This window comes from Vigna radiata, chromosome 8, assembly GCF_000741045.1.
Source record: "Vigna radiata var. radiata cultivar VC1973A chromosome 8, Vradiata_ver6, whole genome shotgun sequence".
Lineage (NCBI taxonomy): Eukaryota > Viridiplantae > Streptophyta > Magnoliopsida > Fabales > Fabaceae > Vigna > Vigna radiata.
Window position 1 is genome coordinate 33,699,416 of NC_028358.1, and position 20,893 is coordinate 33,720,308.

The 20,893-nt window shown below is 33.7% G+C and overlaps 1 protein-coding gene across 4 annotated transcripts; it reads left to right on the forward strand.

Annotated features, from left to right (window-relative positions):
* The first annotated feature begins 10,178 nt into the window (after window positions 1–10,178).
* Window positions 10,179–20,893, forward strand: LOC106772129 (putative lysine-specific demethylase JMJ16). 4 transcript variants are annotated; one of them, XM_014658314.2, is made up of 13 exons: window positions 10,179–10,540; window positions 11,320–11,461; window positions 11,544–11,919; window positions 12,048–12,119; window positions 12,543–12,620; window positions 12,722–13,234; window positions 13,343–13,567; window positions 14,602–14,763; window positions 15,004–15,372; window positions 16,910–18,335; window positions 18,433–18,536; window positions 19,212–19,409; window positions 20,126–20,893. In XM_014658314.2, exons 3-13 carry the CDS (start codon window positions 11,602–11,604, stop codon window positions 20,420–20,422), a joined length of 3,762 nt encoding a protein of 1,253 aa, XP_014513800.1. In that variant the 5' UTR covers window positions 10,179–10,540; window positions 11,320–11,461; window positions 11,544–11,601; the 3' UTR covers window positions 20,423–20,893. The 4 variants fall into 4 exon arrangements, with proteins under 4 accessions (XP_014513800.1, XP_014513802.1, XP_014513799.1 ...); XM_014658316.2 differs by having other exon boundaries at window positions 11,400–11,461; XM_014658313.2 differs by having other exon boundaries at window positions 10,180–10,540; window positions 11,553–11,919.

The window sequence follows — 20,893 nt, forward strand, 5'->3', positions numbered from 1 at the left end:
TTAGATTTTCTTAGATGGATAGTGTAGTGTACTTAGTGTACCCCGGTAACCGATCGGTTAAGAAGAATCCGGAGCTAAAACAGGCAATCGACCGATGGTTAAATAAACACTGATCAGGAAAGGTAAAAATAATTAATGACCAATTAATATATTTAATGGTCATATTAAATGTGAATATACGCTATTTATGAGTGATTGACAGATCATATTGCACAAGAATTTGGTATTAATGGACAATTAACCGATATTATTGAATTTGATTGTTTGGTTTAATGATTAATTAATGTGCTTGGCTACCACAAGCTATCCTAAATAAAAATATATAGACCACTTTATACAACATATCTGACTTGAGCGTCGGAGTGTCTTTTACAGGTCCACCACCCATCCGAGGATTGTGTTCTCATAAGGGATTAAAACGACATAAAGAGAGCATAGAAGAAAGGTTAACCGACCCTCAGACCAAATCCCGCCGAAACATTTTGGCGCCCACCGTGGGACCGAGGGGCATTCCCATGAAACCACGAGGAACCTGACGCGCACTCGGTCTTGACATCGCTACTTCGGATTAATACCGGGTTTCACAACAAGAGCAAAAATTTATTATAATTTATAAGTTATAATTTTTATTTTGTTTAACTCATATTTTTGTGGCTACAACTATGAGGTTCTAATGTTATGTCACTATAAAAATAAATATTTTATTTAACTCATTTTTGTGAGTAAAAATATTACGTGCAGGAAGGTTCAGACCAATGTTCAACCTTACCAGGTTCTAACACTATATCATTATAAAAATAAATATTTTACTTAACTCATATTTTTGTGAGTAAAAGTATTACGTGCAGGAAGGTTCAGACCAAAGTTAAACCTTATCAGGTTCTAGCGTTATCTCATTATAAAAATAAATATTTTATTTAACTCATCTTTTGGAGTGAAAATATCTTGCACAGGGAAAAGTTTCAAAACTGAGCGGTGGGGCAAACTCCTCGTGAACTCTCATTCTCGTCCTACAGTGAGCGGTGGGGCGCGTTCCTTGTGAACTCCCACTCTCGTCCTACACTAAGCGGTGGGGCGCGTTCCTCGTGAACTCCCACTCTCGTCCTACACTGAGCGGTGGGGCACGTTCCTTGTGAACTCTCACTCTCGTCCTAAACTGAGCGGTGGGGCAAGCTCCTCGTGAACTCCCAGTCTCGTCCTAAACCGAGAGGTGGGGCAAGCTCCTCGTGAACTCCCACTCTCGTCCTAAACCGAGCGGTGGGGCAAGCTCCTCGTGAACTCTCACTCTCGTCCTAAACCGAGCGGTGGGGCAAGNCACTCTCGTCCTAAACCGAGCGGTGGGGCAAGCTCCTCGTGAACTCTCACTCTCGTCCTAAACCGAGCGGTGGGGCAAGATCCTCGTGAACTCCACTCTCGTCCTAAACCTAGCGGTGGGGCAAGCTCCTTGTGAACTCCCACTCTCGTCCTAAACCGAACAATGGGGGCACGCTCCTCGTGAACTCGCACTCTCGTCCTAAATCGAGCAGTGGGGCAAGCTTCTCGTGAACTCTCACTCTCGTCCTAAACCGAGCGGTAGGGTAAGCTCCTCGTGAACTCTCACTCTCGTCCTAAACCGAGCGGTGGGGAACGCTCCTTGTGAACTCTCACTCTCGTCCAAATTCATCCGGCATAATTAAACCCCTTCACACCTGCAAACAGTTGCTCAGGGCTTGGGGGGCTTAATGTACTATACCCCGGTGACCGACCGGCTAAGAAGAGTCTGGGGCCAAAACAGACAACCGACCGATGGTTAGATAAACACCAATCAGGAAAACTAAAAATCATTAATGACCAATTAATATGTTTAATGGTCATATTAAATGTGAATATACGCTATTTATGAGTGATTGATAGGTCATACGCTATTAATTAATGTGCTTGGCTACCACAAGCCTTATAAGGATACCATTGACGTTCAGGTAAGAAAACTTTGAGCTATCCTAAATAAAATATATAGACATCTTTATACAATATATCTGACTTGAGTGTCGGAGTGTCTTTTGCAGGTCTACCACCCATCGGAGGATTGTGTTCTCATAAGAGATTAAAACAACTCAGAAAGAGCAGAGAATAAAGGTCAATCGACCCTCAAACCAATCCCACCGAAACAGATAGGTCTATTATAGGTTTAATCCGGATGAGTTGGAATATAGGTAGGGTAAATTCACCATAATAAAATTTTGTTATTTTTCAACTTGATTTCACTCGGACTCACGTGAATCAAGTTGGTCCACTTTCTTAAATCCATTTCAACGAGTAAAGTAGAAATAAATGAAATATACTATAATAACAAAAAGTACTAAGAAATTGTCATGAAAAATATTTATCATCATGAGACAAAAGTTCATAGAGTATTAATGGAGGGGAAATTAAAAGTTCAAAATAACTATACTAATGTTTAAATTCACTTTTTGATTTTTATAGTTTTAATAAGTATGCAATTTTTGGTTCTTATTACTTTTTAATTATCGATTTAGTCCTTTAATCTTCTAAAATTAGACAAATCTATTTAGCTTAAATTATTGAATGTTTTTATAATTTTAATTATTGAATGTTTTTAACTTAGACTTCTATTTAGCTTTAACAAAAGCAATTGGTGATAAGAATAGTACATGCACGAAAGTCATAATAATTTCAATAATTAACACTTGTTAGTTTGACAAATATATTAATATTTTATGTTCAATTATATATCAATGGTAAACCAAAATTATTTAATTTTAAAAAATTTAAAAACAAAATCTACAATTTAAAATTTTATAGAAATAAAAAAAAAATCACATCTAAAAAGCTTTTATTTGAGAAACATTTGAGCACAAAGTTCCTTGTTGTATGAAAATGAGACAATAAACAGAATTACCATAGTCGCGAACTATAATTATTAAAAATAGAAATAACAAAAAGTTAAAATGCAGAAGAAATAGAAGGAAAAATATATTTATAAAAATTTAGAAATAAATAATAAATAAATTATATTATAATGTCCATACATCAAATTATTGGTTTTTTTTACTCTGTTGTTTAAATTTGTTTTTTTTTGGAAGATACATATTGTAGAAAATTATTTAATATTTTAAAATTTATTATTTACACTTTCCCTCTCAAATCATGACTAAAGGGAGAATATAATGAAACCCACAAATTTTCTTTAATAAAAAGCTTCTATTCCTGCGTGAATTATTAAAATCAAATATGATGTAAGTGAAGGTATCTCGTTGGGAAGGTTACAAAAGTACAATGACAATTTAACAAAGAGTGCTCATAAAAGAAAATCTTCAACTATAACTACGGAATTCCCTTATTCTACATATTTTATATTTCTATTTTATTTGTAACTATATATAAATTATAAATAAATAAAAAGAAAGCATCCAAACATTACATTTAGTTATACATATGCAAAACATATCACATTGTACTTACATATTTTAAGAACACACGAGATATAAATTACTCGCTATTTTTCATATGGCAGTATTAATATTAATTTTGTTTTTTGAAAAATTATAAAAACAATAAATGTATCTTTCTCATTAGTTTGAAATAATAAAAATTGTAACAATCCAAAAATTATACACAATATTTAGTAATTTCTAATTATCATACTAATTATTAAGGTATTTTAAAATAAATTCACACTCATCATTTTTATAATATACGAGATACTTTAAAAATACATTTAAAATTAATTTATAATTATTTCAAAATTTAAAGTAGAGAATTTAATGTAGTTTTTTAAAACTACAATAATTCATGGTTACGGTAATGTTTTTATCTCAATCCTTCATTTTTCTCTTTTAACTTCGGTTTTATTATTGAAATCTACGTTTATATTTGTTTACGTATATATAGAATATACAATTATTGCAAAAGAAGAAAAAAAGGAACAAACAAAATGTAAAAATCAACTAATTTTCACAAGAATAAACTTCAATTTTAAATACACGTTATCTTTTTAGAAAATTTGTATAAATAAGTTATTGTGATATGTATAATATAAAAGTACTCAACTAAGTTTTAAACATTCAAGTAATACATATTTTTGTTCTTGAAAGACTGATGTATTGAATGGACTAGTGAGACTCTTTACTTGTCACACCGACCTTCCTTTACTCCTTCTCTATAACAATAAATCAACATCATATATGGTATCCAATATTGATAGAGTTAACTTTACCTTATAAATGTATATTAATGCTCTCGTTTAGTTTTTAATATTAGATTTTTAATTGAATTTTGTACTGTAAAATAATATTTTAATTAGGATTTATTACAATTTGGTTTATTGGGCATGAGAAAAGCATGTTAAAAATAACTTTTGCATAAATGTTTTTTTGAATATTTGGAGGTATGTTAGGGAAACTAAGTTAACCTGATGAAAGTATGAAAATAAATTGATTAAAGTTTCATAACATTAACAAATCATCAAAACCACAAGAAATCAAGCTAAGCATTGCATATGAAGAAGGCAAGAAAAGCATGAAAAGTGAAGAATTTGGTGTTAAGCCAAAAAAAGGGAACGAGGGAACAAAATTGGACCTTACGGTTGTCTTTATTTTTTCTACAAAAGACCTTTGATAATTGATTAATATTTATGATAAAAGATAATTTTGGAAAAATATATCTTTAGATATTTTATTTGATATTTTTAAATAATTACTTTATTTAACTATATCAATAAATATTAAAAGATAATATTTGTTAAATTCTTTTGAATCTCACAAAGATCTTCTTAAACATTTTTAAATCTTTACAACAATCAAATATATTTTTAAGATATTAAATTATTTAGAAGGTATTTACCAAGAAGAACATAAAAGCCTAAAACAAAGTCTAGTCCAAATTCTATATAAAGAGACTTACGAAAACACATTAAGGAAACTTAATAACCCTTTTGGGGACATAATTTCGTCATTTCCATCATATTTCACGTTCTTCATCGTCTCTTCTTCTATTTTTATGTTATTTCTATATTTCATGTAGTGTTAAGCCTCTTGGTTGGTTCTATTATAATTTCTTAATTGAATTATCAAGTTAGATTAATAACTTTTTGTTTATTCTTTTAATTATTGTTGTGATTTATTTTTATCTATGTCTTTTGTCTTTCGATCAAGTAAAAGTATTGATTTTTTACATTGTAGCAAATTAGCACATAACATATCAATGAGTCCAATGGTTTTTAATTTTAATTGAGAATTTACTTTGATCAAAGGTGAAAACTTTATCGAGAATTAATTAAGATTGTACCTTAATTAATTAACTTTTTACTTTATATAAGAGATAAAAGAATATACATGACTGGGCGTAGTAATATTTAGTTAAGAATGTACTTTGATTAAATTTACTATGATTAATCTAAGAAGTTTTTGCTTTTAATTGATAATATACTTTGGTTTAGAATGAGAATGCCAACAAATTAATTGAAAATTTTGATTAATTAATTTTAAAATCTAAGATAACTAATCAAAAATCTTATTTTGAAAAAGTAATGGAATCAACCTACTTTTATGATTATTATCTTTATCTATTTTTATCTTTTCAGTTCTATTTCTTTTTTGTTATTATTTTGTTATTTAATATTTCATTTATCTTTATTTTTTTTGTATTATCTTTATTTTGGTTCACCAACTCTTTTGTATATTTGTTATAAGAATTAATTTGTTAAGAATCAATTTCGTGTTCGTTAGGAGATGATTCATAGTTGACTTTACCGTTTCTATTTTGTTGGCTACTTTTTTAGCAATAGTTATACTTTAGTAGTATTAATTTGATCGCGTTAAAGACAAAATTATCACTCCTTGAGTATGACCCTCTTTCATATCATATTGTTGTTAACTCCTTGGCAAGCGTACTAAATTGTTCAAGTAATATACAATAGTAAGACCAAGTATCATTTCCTAAAAGACTCGTGTAATACTAAATAATCATACAATTAATAACTAATATAAACTAAAGAGTAGTTCATGAATTTAAGATTATGTGCAAATAAATAAATTGATTCCTAAATAAAGTTGGACTTTGGAGGTTGAAGACACTTAGGAATGAAAAAAGGTTAGAAATGGTATGAATTGACATTATTGGAGTTATATTTCATTGGCTTCACTCTCATGCATATACAAACTCATATCCTCTTCATTGAAATACTGATGTCAACTCATAATAATACTCAAACCATGATCCCTTAGATGAATGAACCTATGTTTCCTTATTAAGAGTCAATCCCTTGTCATGGAGAGCCAAACTTACAAAATGGAAGGTGAAAGAAGAAGGAGTTACAAATATAAATAAGAGTTGTTTTCGCAAGCCCTAACAAACCTCATTACTCTCCATAAATGTGTTTTCATGCCTCCAACAATCAAATACCTTGTTTCATTCGAGTTACAAGAAGAAATAGGGTGCAGCTTACCACATTAACACAAGTATAACTTAGTGTCGTGTCTCTACCGCTCAAGGCTGGATGTAGGATTGCCTAGAGTTGCTCTCTGGAATACTGGCGCTCAACGATGGTTGTTGTCTTTACTATCTAGAAAGTGTTCATTCAACGGCAAAGAGATGACACTCAATGCCACCTAGACTTCATGACCTCCCAATTTTCATTGTTCTTCCTACTTCTCTGGGTTACCAAGCTCGTTAATTTGATATAGGGTTTCCTATCCCAAAATTAGATACAAAAAGTGGGGATTAGAGGTATGATTTGATTATTATAGCCTAAAATTTAATTATTTAAAAAAACAAGATAAAATTAAAGATTAAGAAGGTTACAAGCTAGAAAGTAGTTGATTTTGTTAATAAAATATGGCTAAGATAATGATAAAAATTAACATTATCAATTGTCTGCCTTATGAAGACTTTTTCAACTCTTACCACCTAGTTATCATTCTTTATGTAAGTTATATATTAGTAGAGTTAGGATAGTATCACATCACAAGTATCTGACACTTACGTATGGCGAAAGCTGTAACCCAATTGGGAACGATTCCTTAGTTGGAACTCGTCCTTAACCATTAATCATGTGCTCTATTGTACGTTGATTATATAAGCTTCAACAATTTTTAAGGTGAGTAGTTTAACAGGTGTTCTTTTTAGAACTCTTCCTTGATCAACCGCTTGTGAGACAACAAAAGTTCTTTTTAAAACTCTTTCTTGATTGTCTCGGTGTTCGATCGACATGGGTTCACTTTGAACTATTCATTGATCGATCAGTTAAAGGGTGGGTAGGGGTTCACTTAGGAGAACTATTCTTTAACTGACCTTTTGATTGCCTCGGTAGGTCAAGAAGGTAAGGCCAACAATGGGAGACTGAGCTTTCAAGAATGAACTCAACTAAAATATTAAGGTCGAGAGGTCGGGGCTAACTGGTTGAGGCCGAAAGGTCAAGCTAAATGGTAGAGCCCAAATGAGGTCGAGCTATCAAGAATGAAGTCGACAGGTTGAGGCTGAAAGAGGTAAAACTCTCCTTGAGGCCGAACAGTCAAGCTTCCAAGATGAAAAGTCTAAAGGTTTAACCTAAAAGAGGCTAAGATGCTCTTGAGGTCGAATAATAGATCGATCAAGACTAAAAAGTTGATAGGTTGAGGGTAAAAGAGGCCAAAACATTCTTAAGGTTGAACGGATGAACTGATAAGATAGAAAAGTCAACCAGTTGAGGCCAAAAGAGGCCAAGATGAAAATGAGGTATAATGGTCGAATTGTCAAGACTGAAAAGTCGATAGGTTTAAGTCATAATAGGCCAAGGCGTAGATGAGGCCGAATGGTCGAGCTGTCAAGATTGAAAAGTCGATATGTTGAGGCCAAAGAGTCAAAGACACTTTTGAGGTCGAATGACCAAAAGGCGAAGACACAAATGAGGCTGAATGGCCTAATTGTTGAAGAAAAAAAAGGTTGAGATGATGAAGCCGAATGAGGCCATGTTGAGGCTGTAAGAGGCTAAGACGCTCTTGAGGCTGAATGGCCAAGCTATTAATACTAAAAAGTTGAAAATTTGAGGCCAAAAGAGGCCAAGACGTTATTGAGACTGAACAACTAAGTTGTCAAATGAAAATTTGAAAGGTTGACATTGAAAGAGGCAAAGAGACAAATGAGACTGAACAATCGAGTTGTTAAGGCTGAAAAGTCAACAAGTTGAGGCCAAAACCAAGACGTTTTTTAGGTCGAACGACCGAAAGGCCAAGCCACAGATGAGGCCGAAGGACCTACCTGTTGAAGCCAAAAGAGTCTGAGATGATGAAGCCGAATTATGCTATGTTGAGGCCAAAAGAGACTAAGACGCTCTTGAGGTCAAATGGCCAAGTTGTGAAGATTGAAAAAGTCAATAGGTTGAGGTCAAAAGAGGCCAGGGCACCCTTTAAGCTGAACAGTCAAGATGTCAACTAAAAAGTCGATAGGTCGAGACCGAAAAAGGCCAAGACGCATATGAGGTTGAACGCCTGATCTGTCTACTGAAAATTCGACAAGTTAAGGCTGAATGAGGTCGAGACAAACTTGAAGCCGAAATAGGCCAATATGTCTTTGAAGTTGATTAAGACCATGTAGTAGAGGTTGAACAAAGCCAATAAGTTAGGGTCAAACAACTGCAATTGACTTTCATTATACAACTCGTCTAGTTCCTCCATCGTTACGTTGCTTGCCATCTTCTTTGTGGTTACCATAGGTTTTTTCAGGTTGGTCACTTAGGCCCACGGTGGACGCTAAAATGTTTCGAGTGTAGGATCAAGGTCAACTACTCGGTTTTCGATATGTCGTCCAAAGTCCAAGTTTTGTCTGTTAAAAGTCTCTTATGCATCGAAACCACTAGAATGATACCTACAAAAGGTATTTTGATGCTAAGGTCACTACACGACTAATTAATATTTTATTGCATGTGTTTGAAAGTCATACACTAGAACTTTATTTATAGTGGATGTTATGAGCTTTTACGTTTTTTTAACCTAATCACAAATCAAACATACCTTAATCAACATTGATATGTGATTACCATTGTGATAATTTGACCGTTCTATAATCGGTCGAACACTGTGGTTGGCCACGTGTGATACGTCCAAGAGATCAGCCAAAAGATAGACAACGAAAGGTGGCCCGTCTAGAATGGTCGACCAAGGGTGGTCGATACAGAATAATCAGTCAAATATGATCGACCAAGTGTAATTGACTAAGAGTAATTCGCCAAATATAATCAATCATGAGTGCTCCACTAAAAATATGATTAGTCTTAAAATTAATCTGTTTAATTAATATAAACGATGATACAATATTGTTTTATTGACCGTAATTAATATGTAACTCGTCAATTTTTATTACATATAAAAAAATAAAAAAGAGTAAATTTAAACTACAAATAAATCACAAAGAATTAAGTGATATGATTATTAAATTTCTAAACGAGTTTTTTCTTTTAATAATCATTTTATTATGATTTTTTTTATTAAAACAAATCTCAAATATTTATTTTTGTTTTTTTAATTTAAAGTAAAAGTGAAAAAATATTTATTAGATATGACCATGTTTAATGAGAATGATTAAGATTGATTAATGTGAGGCATTTATACAAACATAAATGCTGGTACAAGTAATATTGTTTATAATTTGTTGGGTCCGATTTTCAACTTTAAACAAAAACATATAAACAAAAGTATAACATATAGGATCGACTATAAAATTTACAAAAATTAGATTAAATACCCACTATAATAAATTTATCATTGGAGTGAGTTTTATTAACAAAAGGTTTAAAAATGTATATAACATTATTATACCTACGAAATTAAGTTAAAGAATCCATCATAACATGCTCTAAAAGTGTTATTATAAGTAGACTTAATATTCACACACTCACATTACTTAGTGATACCTTTGATATATTTTTTAAAATAAATATTATACAAGTGAGTAAATTTCTCTTACATACGAATCTATAATTGAATACTAATGTAAAACTATTTAATACTGAATATTTCAAGAATTTATAATTTAAAACTCTAAAATGTTCATAGTTTTAATATTATAATTAAAAATGTATAATTTATAGTATAAGTAACTGTTTGAAAGGATATACATGAAAAAAAGTATTGCTAGTTATTATGATGATTGGTTAGGCTTAGAGGTGACGGCAAAGACGGAAAGATACAAAAACCCGAAAATGTCCTTGGGCTATACTTTATACAAATTACGCACTATTGCAAGTTTACCCCAAAATAAAGTTGACCATTAAAAAAAAAAAAACTCAAAAGATAGGGAAAAAAAAAATTTCATCTAGACATTAATGTAGAGGATACAGATTTATCTATGTTGCTTCCTTCATCGTCTTCTTCCCCCATCTTGTTAGGGTTTGTAGAGTTTGCACTTTGTCTGCAATTTTTCTCGCTCATCGTTCTCACCACCGGCCATCTATAGAACTTCGATTTTTTACTTTTTTTTTTTATCAATATTCCATTGTATTAACCCCAATTTTCCATGTATTCAACCGTACAATAGAAAATCGCAATTCCTCCAAGATTTCGTAAAGGTAACTCCTGATAGGATGTGGTGTTTTCTTTCCTGTAAGGATTAGAGCTAATCACTGCAGAATCGCTTGATTAAAGTAAAATTGACTAAGTTTTTTTTTTTTATTAATTAGTATTAATTATTAGTTTTTGATTGGTGTCTATTCATTTAATATTTGTAAATAATATTGTTGCAGTGAGTTTATAATGATGTTTGTTTTAGTCTGCTATGCATCTTTATTGTTAAGTTCAGGTAATGGCAGCTATAGTTTGTGAGGTTCTTTTGAACATATTTTACAGGATCTTTTAGGTTATACCTGGAATCCTGTCAGTGATTACTATTTTTCTTTTTCGAAATTATCTCATGATCTGGCTGTTGAAATGTAATGAACTAGGGATTTGGTTCTGAGAAAAAAAGTATATAAACATTAAAAGAGGAATAAGTGAGAAAGAGATCAAGAATGCTTGTTGTCACGTACATTTTGATTATGAACACTTCTACATTAAGCTTGGTTCCTCATTTATCAATTATTAAATTATTATTATTATTTACTATTCGATTCAAGAAGAATATTAACAAAAACAAAAGCATATTGAAGTTTCAATATGCCTTTGCTTTCAGATCTACCGTTCTGTTTGACGAATGCTAATAGCTTTATTGAAAATAGTTAGAGTTTTAGCCTGAGATGAGCGAGGATAACAATTTTGACTAAATAGTAAACAAAGTATTGAAAGTGAAGATATGTTGCATGATGATTCCTTATCGGAGCTGATTCTATTTGTTTATTGTGACTTATTTCAGATTGATGTATTCTAACAATTTATGAAGTTACCGGCACCTTGAATTAGCTTCCGTTGATTTGATTTCCTGCTACTTTGCAGTGGAAGTTCAGAGAACCTACAAACTCTACGTCTTTCATTTCATAAGTACTCTTCTTATCAAAGTATGTTTAATAGAATCCAAATTAATTTTTTTTTTTGAGCTGGTGTGGGTGTGCAGATTATGGTTTTATGCTGACTCCTTAGTTCGTGCAGGGAAGACAAACCAGGGACATTATTGCTTATCGCCTTTGTGCATGAGGTTATGATGGGGACTGAGCTTATGAGAATATGTGTTAAAGAAGACAATGATGATTTTCCATCAGTTCCGCCAGGTTTTGAGTCATATACATCTTTCTCTCTGAAGAGGGTAGAAAACAATGAAAAACAAGATGATAAAAACATGATCAGTTGTTCAGCCTCAACAAGTGCTTCTGAATCACCATCAACTCAGGTGGAAAATGATGTTCAAGTTCCTGAAACTGCAAAGGTTCCTAGATCCCTTCGAAGAAGACCATGGATTAATTATGGACAATATGAGAACCATTCAGAAGAAGACTCTGACTGTGAGCGGCATGATCAAGTCAGTCTCAAATTGGTTCATGTTATTTTTATTTTTTATGTCTAGATTTTGAATACAAAACACAATTCTTCTTAAATTTCTTAGTGCTCTGAATTCTGGTCGGTATCTTAATACAAATGTCAATGCAGACTTTGTCCTCTAGGGCTTGTCTTCCTCGAGGAGTCATCCGTGGATGTCCAGATTGCAGTAATTGCCAAAAGGTCTATTTATAAAACATACATGATTTATTTCTGTCAGAAATTATTATTGTCCTCATTATTGATGAATTAGCTCTAATTCGACTCCATTCTCATCTATTACTGTCATTTCTTCTATCATTGTTATTATGTTAATAACTAAGTATAGACATACATCGATTTCTTTGAAAGATGGAGTTATCAAGAAAAAAGTAGTAATGCTGATGTTTGTATTGCCAAGTTTTATGAATTGGGATGGTCCTTTATTGAATGTTAAAATAGAAGTGGCTTGGTCTACCTGCTCATCATTGAGCTGGTTATTGTAATAACAGCAATGAACTTGAGTTGGTCATTTTGTCATATTATAGGGGTTAATTCATCATAAAATAGGTGCTATTGGGCATCTCTCTTGCGTGATGAGTAATTGACAATTGAAGTTTCTGACAGGTTGTTGCCAGATGGCGACCTGAAGATGCTCGTAGGCCAAATATTGAGGATGCTCCTGTTTTCTACCCCACTGAAGAGGTCTTGTGCAGTTCCTGTGGCACCTTTGAACTCACTTCTGTTTAGTTCTGTCAGTTTGCTTTATCAGGAAATCATACCTCTGACTTTTCATTTTTATCCAGGAGTTTCGAGATACTTTGAAATATATATCAAGCATTCGCTCCAGGGCTGAGCCATATGGAATTTGCCGCATTGTTCCACCTTCTTCTTGGAAACCCCCCTGTCCTCTCAAGGAAAAAAGTAAATGGGAGGGTTCTAAATTTTCTACACGTGTACAGAGGATTGACAAACTTCAGAATCGTGATTCAATGAGAAAAATGTCAAGGGTTCAAAGTAATATGAAGAGGAAAAGGAGAAGATGCACAAGAATGGGGGTGGATAATGGCACTAGAAGAGGACCCAATACAGCATTTTGTGAAGTGGAAAGGTTTGGGTTTGAACCTGGTCCAGAATTTACCTTGGAAACATTTCAGAGATATGCAGAAGATTTTCAGCTCCAATACTTCAGAAAAAATGAGAATGTATCTCATTTGGGTGGTAATACAACAATTTTAAATGGTACCTCAGAGCCTTCTGTGGAGAGCATTGAAGGTGAATATTGGCGGATGGTCGAGAGTCCTACTGAAGAAATTGAGGTCACATTCTGTAGAATCTTAATAATTTGCTACTGCACGAAACTATTAACTATTTGTTGCCCTTATTATATGCTGCGCCGCTTACATTTAATTTTCTATCACTTCCAGGTGCTTTATGGTGCTGATCTGGAAACTGGGATTTTTGGGAGTGGTTTCCCTAGTAAATCTAGTCAGCTAGGTTCTGCTTCACATGAACAATACATAAAGTCTGGCTGGAATTTAAATAACTTTGCAAGGCTTCCTGGATCTCTGCTCTCTTATGAGAGCAGTGATATATCTGGTGTTTTAGTGCCGTGGTTGTACATTGGAATGTGCTTTTCCTCCTTTTGTTGGGTAAGGACTGCATATTTTCCTTATTTTCTAGCATGTATTTCATTGAATTAATCACAATTTGTGTTTACAGTGCTTGGGACCAAAGAAAAAGAATGAAAAAAATACGTTATTTGTCATTAATTTAACTGTACAAAAGGATACATGGATAATGGAATATATATACATATACGAAGCTAAAAGTAAGAAAAGTATTGAGCTAAATCTAGGAATTTGATTCTATTTACATAATTGTTAGGGATCCATCCCCAAAGTACGGGAGTTGAGTTCCTCATTGGTTGTATCAGATTCTAGAGTGAGGTTCATAAGGCCTTGGGCTTTCCAGCTACCATAGCTAGCTTTTATGGTGTGGTTCTCCCAAGGTTCTTATGAATTGGTATCAGAGCCTTCCACCGTGTTAGTTGCATAGGTTTGCCTTGGATTAGTAAAAGGGATAGTTCATAGCCAGTTCTCGTGGGAGCTTAGGCTGCGATGTCTGATGGGATGTTAGTTTCCAATTGTAAGGTATGGGACTTGAATCCCACATTGGAAATATGAGATTGTAGTGTGAGGTTTATATGGTCTTCGTCTCTCCAACTACTGCTGGTAGTTTTTTGGTGTGGTTCTTGTCAAAATAATGTACAGTAAATATTGCCTAAATAGGCTGTTTAGGCAATACAAGTAAAGTTTGATATAAATTGACTTAAAGTCAACTAAATCAAATCTGTATCAGTTATCCTGGAATGTATCTGTAATCTATGTAGTCTACTGATAATAGGTGTCAGTTACATACTTAAGTGTTTTATGTGTCTTCGAATGTTCTTTGAGGATGGAAAGGATGTGCATTTGTGTGAGAGTAAAGCGACACATAGCATAGGTGATATCTTTTTGCTCTGATTTGTTTGCTAAACCAAAATAACAGGACTACTTTTGTGTTGAGTGGCAATTTGTTGATGTTGCGTGAGTGTTTATGTGTGGCAGAGTGAGTCCTTAGTTGGCATAGGATCCATAGTTTGTAACAACTATATATTTTCTCTATGGTTTAATTGTGAATGCAGCATGTGGAAGACCACCATTTATATTCATTGAACTACATGCATTGGGGAGCTCCAAAATTGTGGTATGGAGTCCCTGGAAGAGATGCCTGCAAATTAGAAGAGGCTATGAGAAAGCAGTTACCAGAACTTTTTGAAGAACAGCCTGACTTGCTTCATAAGCTGGTGAGTAAAAGTTTTTCTATTACTTGGCAAACAACATTTGATCTTGTTTGTTTTATCTACTTCAGAGGTGGGAGAAAAATTAAAATTATCTTTTCATTTAGTGGAGTTCCATATTTTACATCTCCATTTTGCCCACCTGTCCATATTTTTACTATTAGCAGTAAATAATTATGTTGGATGATGTTGTTTATTTCTTTTGACGCATATTTATCTGCTGCTTGCATTTCTAACTTGATGCAGGTCACTCAGCTTTCTCCTTCTATCCTTAAGTCTAAAGGAGTACCAGTTTATAGGTGTGTCCAAAACCCTGGGGACTTTGTTCTGACATTTCCTCGAGCCTACCACTCTGGGTTCAATTGCGGTTTCAACTGTGCTGAGGCTGTTAATGTAGCTCCTGTTGACTGGCTGCCCCATGGGCATATTGCTATAGAGTTGTACCAGGAACAGGGGCGCAAGACTTCTATATCACATGATAAGCTGTTGCTTGGGGCTGCAAGGGAAGCAGTTCGAGCTCAATGGGAGCTTAATTTGCTAAAGAAGAATACTTTGGATAATCTACGATGGAAGGATGTCTGTGGAAAGGATGGCTTTTTGGCCAAAGCACTTAAGGTATATTATGCTTCTCCCTAGTCCCTGTAATGCAGTACGAGTGGATGATATTTATGATTTTGTATTAACTTATGTCATGACCATAACAAGGGAGTTGATGTTTAAATAGTCTTGTTTATAGTTATAAGAATCTTCTGGTTCGCAGTTTAATTCCTTCAATATGCCACCTATTGATTCATATCGAAAGATGAATTTCAGATGACTTTGAATCTAGTGACGTTTGAGTGACTTGGTACTGTTTCATATCCTTGACAGAAATCATACTATTCAAAGATTCTTCAATTTTTTTTTCATGTTTTTACTGTTCTTGATTCTCACGAAAAAAATTGAAAATTGACACGAGCTTAAATTGTTAATGAAAAGGAAATAAAGGACCTCCTCTAAATTTATCCTATTTTATTATTCCAATACTTTGTTGGTTACACAATCAGTGCATGCACTCTATTTGTCTATTTCATTGTTTAGTTTCCATTTTCTAAAATAGTGGTTTCACATATAAATGATATTTTTTTTGTATGATTCACGTGGTTAAGTCGTCTTATCAGTTTCAAGTTTAAAATTATTGCATTGAGCATTTAAATCATCTATATGATATGTTTGAAAATATTTTTACATTATATTTGAATCATGCCATTCGACACAAATTAAGAATTACGATAAAAATCAGCTTGGCAATTCACACTTTGGGTTTTGATCTGAAAACCTCACTCACCATCAGTGCTTTTGGATTTTGTCTGTTCATCCCGTTCTCCTACCCCACGTTGACCTTTTTTTTTTTCTTTTGTATTGTGTTATTTGATTGTGGAGAGTCTGTAAACTGAAAGCATAAAGTGCTAGATTGAATTTAAATGTTTTTTTTATTAAGTTTATTTTTAGAGGTAGAAAGATATTTCCATACAGACGAACAAGGATTGTTATCCAAAAATGCAATAAAAAGAAAGAAAAGGAAAAATCAAAATTCAATGATTCCTGTGTCATTAACTAGTTATCCTTGGAATTTCGGTTTTTATTTGAACATTCACTCTCATCAACGTCATGCACCCCTTTAGATGTTTTTAAACTTGAAGTTTAAATAATGCATAGGCCTTCTTTCCATTTTTGTGAGATTCAAATTTATAATAGAAAAATGGGGGTTGCCAAGTATCAGGCTCCTGAACACTGGAACTTTTGTTCTAAGTCCCCAATATTGTAATTAAATTCTGGAACTTTTGTTCTAAGTCCCCCATATTGTAATTAAATTCTGGAACTTTTGTTCTATTTGATTAACATTTGAGGATCTTGTTTTAATAGGAACCTTTTTACGGTAGAGCAATTATTATCTGTCAATTACAATTTCAAAAAGTAATTGAAATTCATTCTTCTGATTAATAAGTGTTCTCTTTACCCTTCCCCACCCTGCCAAGAAAAGACTAAAATATTGCAAATATTAATCAATGTTAAATGCAAATTCTATAAAATTACATCACCACCAGTACCTTCTATTTAATTTTAATATTAATAATCTCTTTTCCTGTATTACTTGTGATTTCCTATCTAGATGCGTGTTGAGATGGAACGAGCACGAAGAGAATATCTCTGCAGTTCTCTACAGGCATTAAAAATGGAGAGTACCTTTGACGCTACGGATGAAAGGGAATGTAACATATGCTTTTTTGATTTACACCTATCTGCAGCTGGCTGTCGCTGTTCCCCAGATAGATATGCTTGCTTGGATCATGCAAAGCAGCTTTGTTCATGCTCTTGGGATTCCAGATTTTTTCTCTTTCGGTATGATGTTACTGAACTAAATATTCTGGTGGAGGCATTGGAAGGAAAATTAAGTGCAATCTACAGATGGGCAAAATCAGATCTTGGGCTGGCGCTATCATCTGATGTTTCATCAGGCAAGGAAACAATACTTAAAGAATTGAAATCACATTCATCCAGTTTGTCTCATTCTTCCAGGGCCACTTTGAATAATAAAGAGATGGCTTTGCATCCACCGAATAAATATATTGATGATTCTCAATTGATTGACGTCCCAATAGAGAATCAAGCAAATAGCAAAGATCAGAGCTATTTTCAACAGAGAAAATCAGCTGAAGCTATTTCATTTTTGAGTTCAACGAAGGACTTGCTAACATTTAACAGCTCAAAACCTACATCTGATATTCCTAATCATAAGATCTGTGTTAGTAAGGAAGAATCTGTCATTTGCAGCTCAAAGATGAAAACACCTGGTTGTCAATTGTCTCGGGAGGATACATCGTATGCTTTATCTACTCTAGCTCAACAAGGAGGTGAGAAAAGTTCACTTTACAGGCATAACAACGTTATACTTCTTAGTGACGATGAAGAAGACGAGAAGATGTCTGATTCAAATAGAAGGAAGGAACTTTCTTCTATGCTTGTACGTCCTGGAGATAAGTCAAGCCCATTTAACAATATAGAAAGTACAAACTTGACCATTTCTGTGACAGATACTGCTGTGATGGGTGAAAGGGATGCTATGACATTACCCCATGAAAATACGAGTTCTGATTCAATTCCGTCTGTGCGTGTGAAACAAGAATGTCATGAATACACAGGAACAGTTCCAGCCTCTACCCCACTAGACCTTTCTTGTCATATTGGTCTTCCAAGTGCACAATGTGCTAAAAATATTTCAGCTCCATCAAAAGTAGAAGCAAGTGATCATTGTTTGGAAAGTTTGGAGATGTCTCCTCTGAACCTACAACTGTCTGGCACTAAGGTTAAGACTGAAGATAATCACGAAAAATTTGGAGGATGTTCCACTTCTAATGTAGCAGACAATGCGAGAGCTGTTAATGGGAACTTTTCTTGCGGTCCAAACAATTTCCGACAGAAAGGTCCTCGGATAGCGAAGGTTGTCCGGCGCATCAACTGCAATGTTGAACCATTAGAATTTGGGGTTGTGCTTTCTGGAAAGTCTTGGTGTAGCAGTCAGGCTATATTTCCAAAGGGTATGTATACTTGGTTGTAATGAATTGCAACTTCTATGCCACTGATTAATTGAGACTGTAAGACGTGTATTTATGCAAACTAAATTAATTGATGCAGGATTTAGAAGCCGAGTTAGATACATAAATGTCTCAGATCCATCCAGTATGTGTTACTATATTTCAGAAATACTTGATGCTGGACGTGGTTGGCCTCTATTTATGGTACTTTCACCTCTTTTTCAATTGCTAGCTTTTGTCATGCAATTTGGGCATATGTATGTATGTATGTAGGTATGTATATACATGTATATGTATGTATGTATATATTTTACTTATGTTTGGGAAGGTATTTCACATATCTGATGTAAATTTGATGTACTTATAATTTAAATCCTTTGTTGCTAATATCTTGTTGAGTTTTACCCCTTTTTAAGTTGGCAAAATTTTGATGGAAGATTCCTAGATCCTCTCTACTTTGCACTTCTGAAATGTTGTAGGTTTAGAGCCACGTATGTTTGTTTTTCGGAAGTTGCTCCTTTTGACGTGTAATGTTGTGAGTATTGATTGCGCTTTTATTCTAGTAATTTGATTACCGATTATTCTGGCTTCTGGGCATCTGGTTTTAAGAATGGAGTCATGAAAAAGAAATGCAAACTAGGTGTTTGGTATTATGGGGGTAATCTTTAATGAAAGCAATCGTGTGTTTAACCTTAAGAAGAAAGTTATTTCCTAATCAAGTTAGATCAAAATGGATATTTCAAAAGCCTTTTAGGTGTTGGATGGATTTGGTTAAAATTTTCTTTGGATATCGAAATAGGTTGGTATGAGTAATTAGTTGACTGTAACTGGGAATAGCTGTTGTGTGAAATAACGAAAATCTCTTGTTTTACCCCTCAGGTTTCCTTAGAAAGTTGTCCAAGTGAGGTCTTCATCCATATGTCAGCCGCAAGATGCTGGGAGCTCGTCAGAGAGAAAGTGAATCAAGAAATTGCCAAGCAACATAAGCTGGGAAGAAAGGGCCTTCCTCCTTTACAGCCCCCGGGTAGCCTTGATGGCTTAGAAATGTTTGGGTTTTCTTCACCAGCAATAGTGCAGGTAATTTTACAGATAAAACACTTGAAAGGAAATAAAATAAAAAGGTTAAATAAATTGAACGTATCTTATAAGCATAAGAAAAAGTGAACTTATGCATTTCAGATTTTGGATAAGTTATGAAAGCTTTTGTAAAAGTTAAGTATGACAATTGATTTTAGCTTAATTATATGAGAAGCTCAAACATTATATTATTTTATTTTCTTCTCGTATTAGTGTATATAATTTTTTTTTAATCCAAATAGGGCCTAAAACCCATACATGATAACATGAGCTGAAATAAGTCAACTTCCACAGACCAATATGTAAATTATGCGCGTAACAAATTTTATAGCTTCTTTTAGATGGACATGATAGTGATTCAGGATTGAATTACACCTATGAAGTAGGCATTTATGTTAAAGAAATAACAAAAAGCGTTTTCATGAAAATGCAACAAATAATTTTTCTAACTAGTTTTCTGATTTATTGATGCACAAACCAAACACTCTCTTAGCTAATCTCTTTCCATTAGGGCTAATGAACTCTAGGAGTGTGTTACGTCTGGATTTTAAAAGTAGTCTTATTCTTAAAGCCGTGTTTTAGGGATTGTAAGCTTCTTTCTGGTTTTCCATCCGTATAGTTATATCATATGTAACGCATATTTTATTTTGCTTTCCTTGGGCATAGTTTTGAATTTTGATAGCTATAAGTTAAAGATACCTACTTTCTTTGAACAGGCTATTGAGGCGCTGGATCGAAGTCGAGTGTGTAATGAATATTGGGACTCACGGCCGTACTCCCGTCCTTTAGGACAGATTTCACAATCATGCCAAAGCAGTGTTAGTGGTGGCATTGGTCAAGGTGGTGACATTCCCGTTGATGTTGTTGCAGTATTAAGGAGCCTATGTAAAAAGGCTAATGCAGAAGAATTGAACTCGTTGTACAGCATTCTTAGTGAAAGTAGGCCACAGGCTGACAGGAGCCAAATTGCGCAATTTCTTAAAGAAGAGATTCACAAATCACAACCACCCTAGGTAATTCATTATTTGGATGGAATTGTTCATTCGCCTAACCTTCTCACGTGTATATTGTAGTTCCTCCGAGGTTGCACATGCAATTTCATGCAACCTTAATCTTTTGATTTTTTTTTTCCCATCTGAATGGAGGTTATAGAGAAAGAGAAAGAAAAAAACGAAAATAAAATTAGAAAAAATGTGGGTGGGGGAAGCCTATTTTTCCCTTCAAAATTTTGCTCTTTACTTGTGGCAGCTAGAAGATGTGGAAAGTTATCAAGTGCCACTATGGCTGTCTCATCTGAAACTCTGAAGGGCGAGGCTACCAGGCCTTTATAATTGATTTTGATTCATATGTTGTACACGCAGTTTTAAACTACATGTAGGTTCATGTTTAGATTTGATTAATTATTTTAGAAAATAGCTTTTTACTCGTATTAAGCTGTTTTCTCCAAAAAAGTACATATCTTATAAAATGGCTTCTTTTATTTA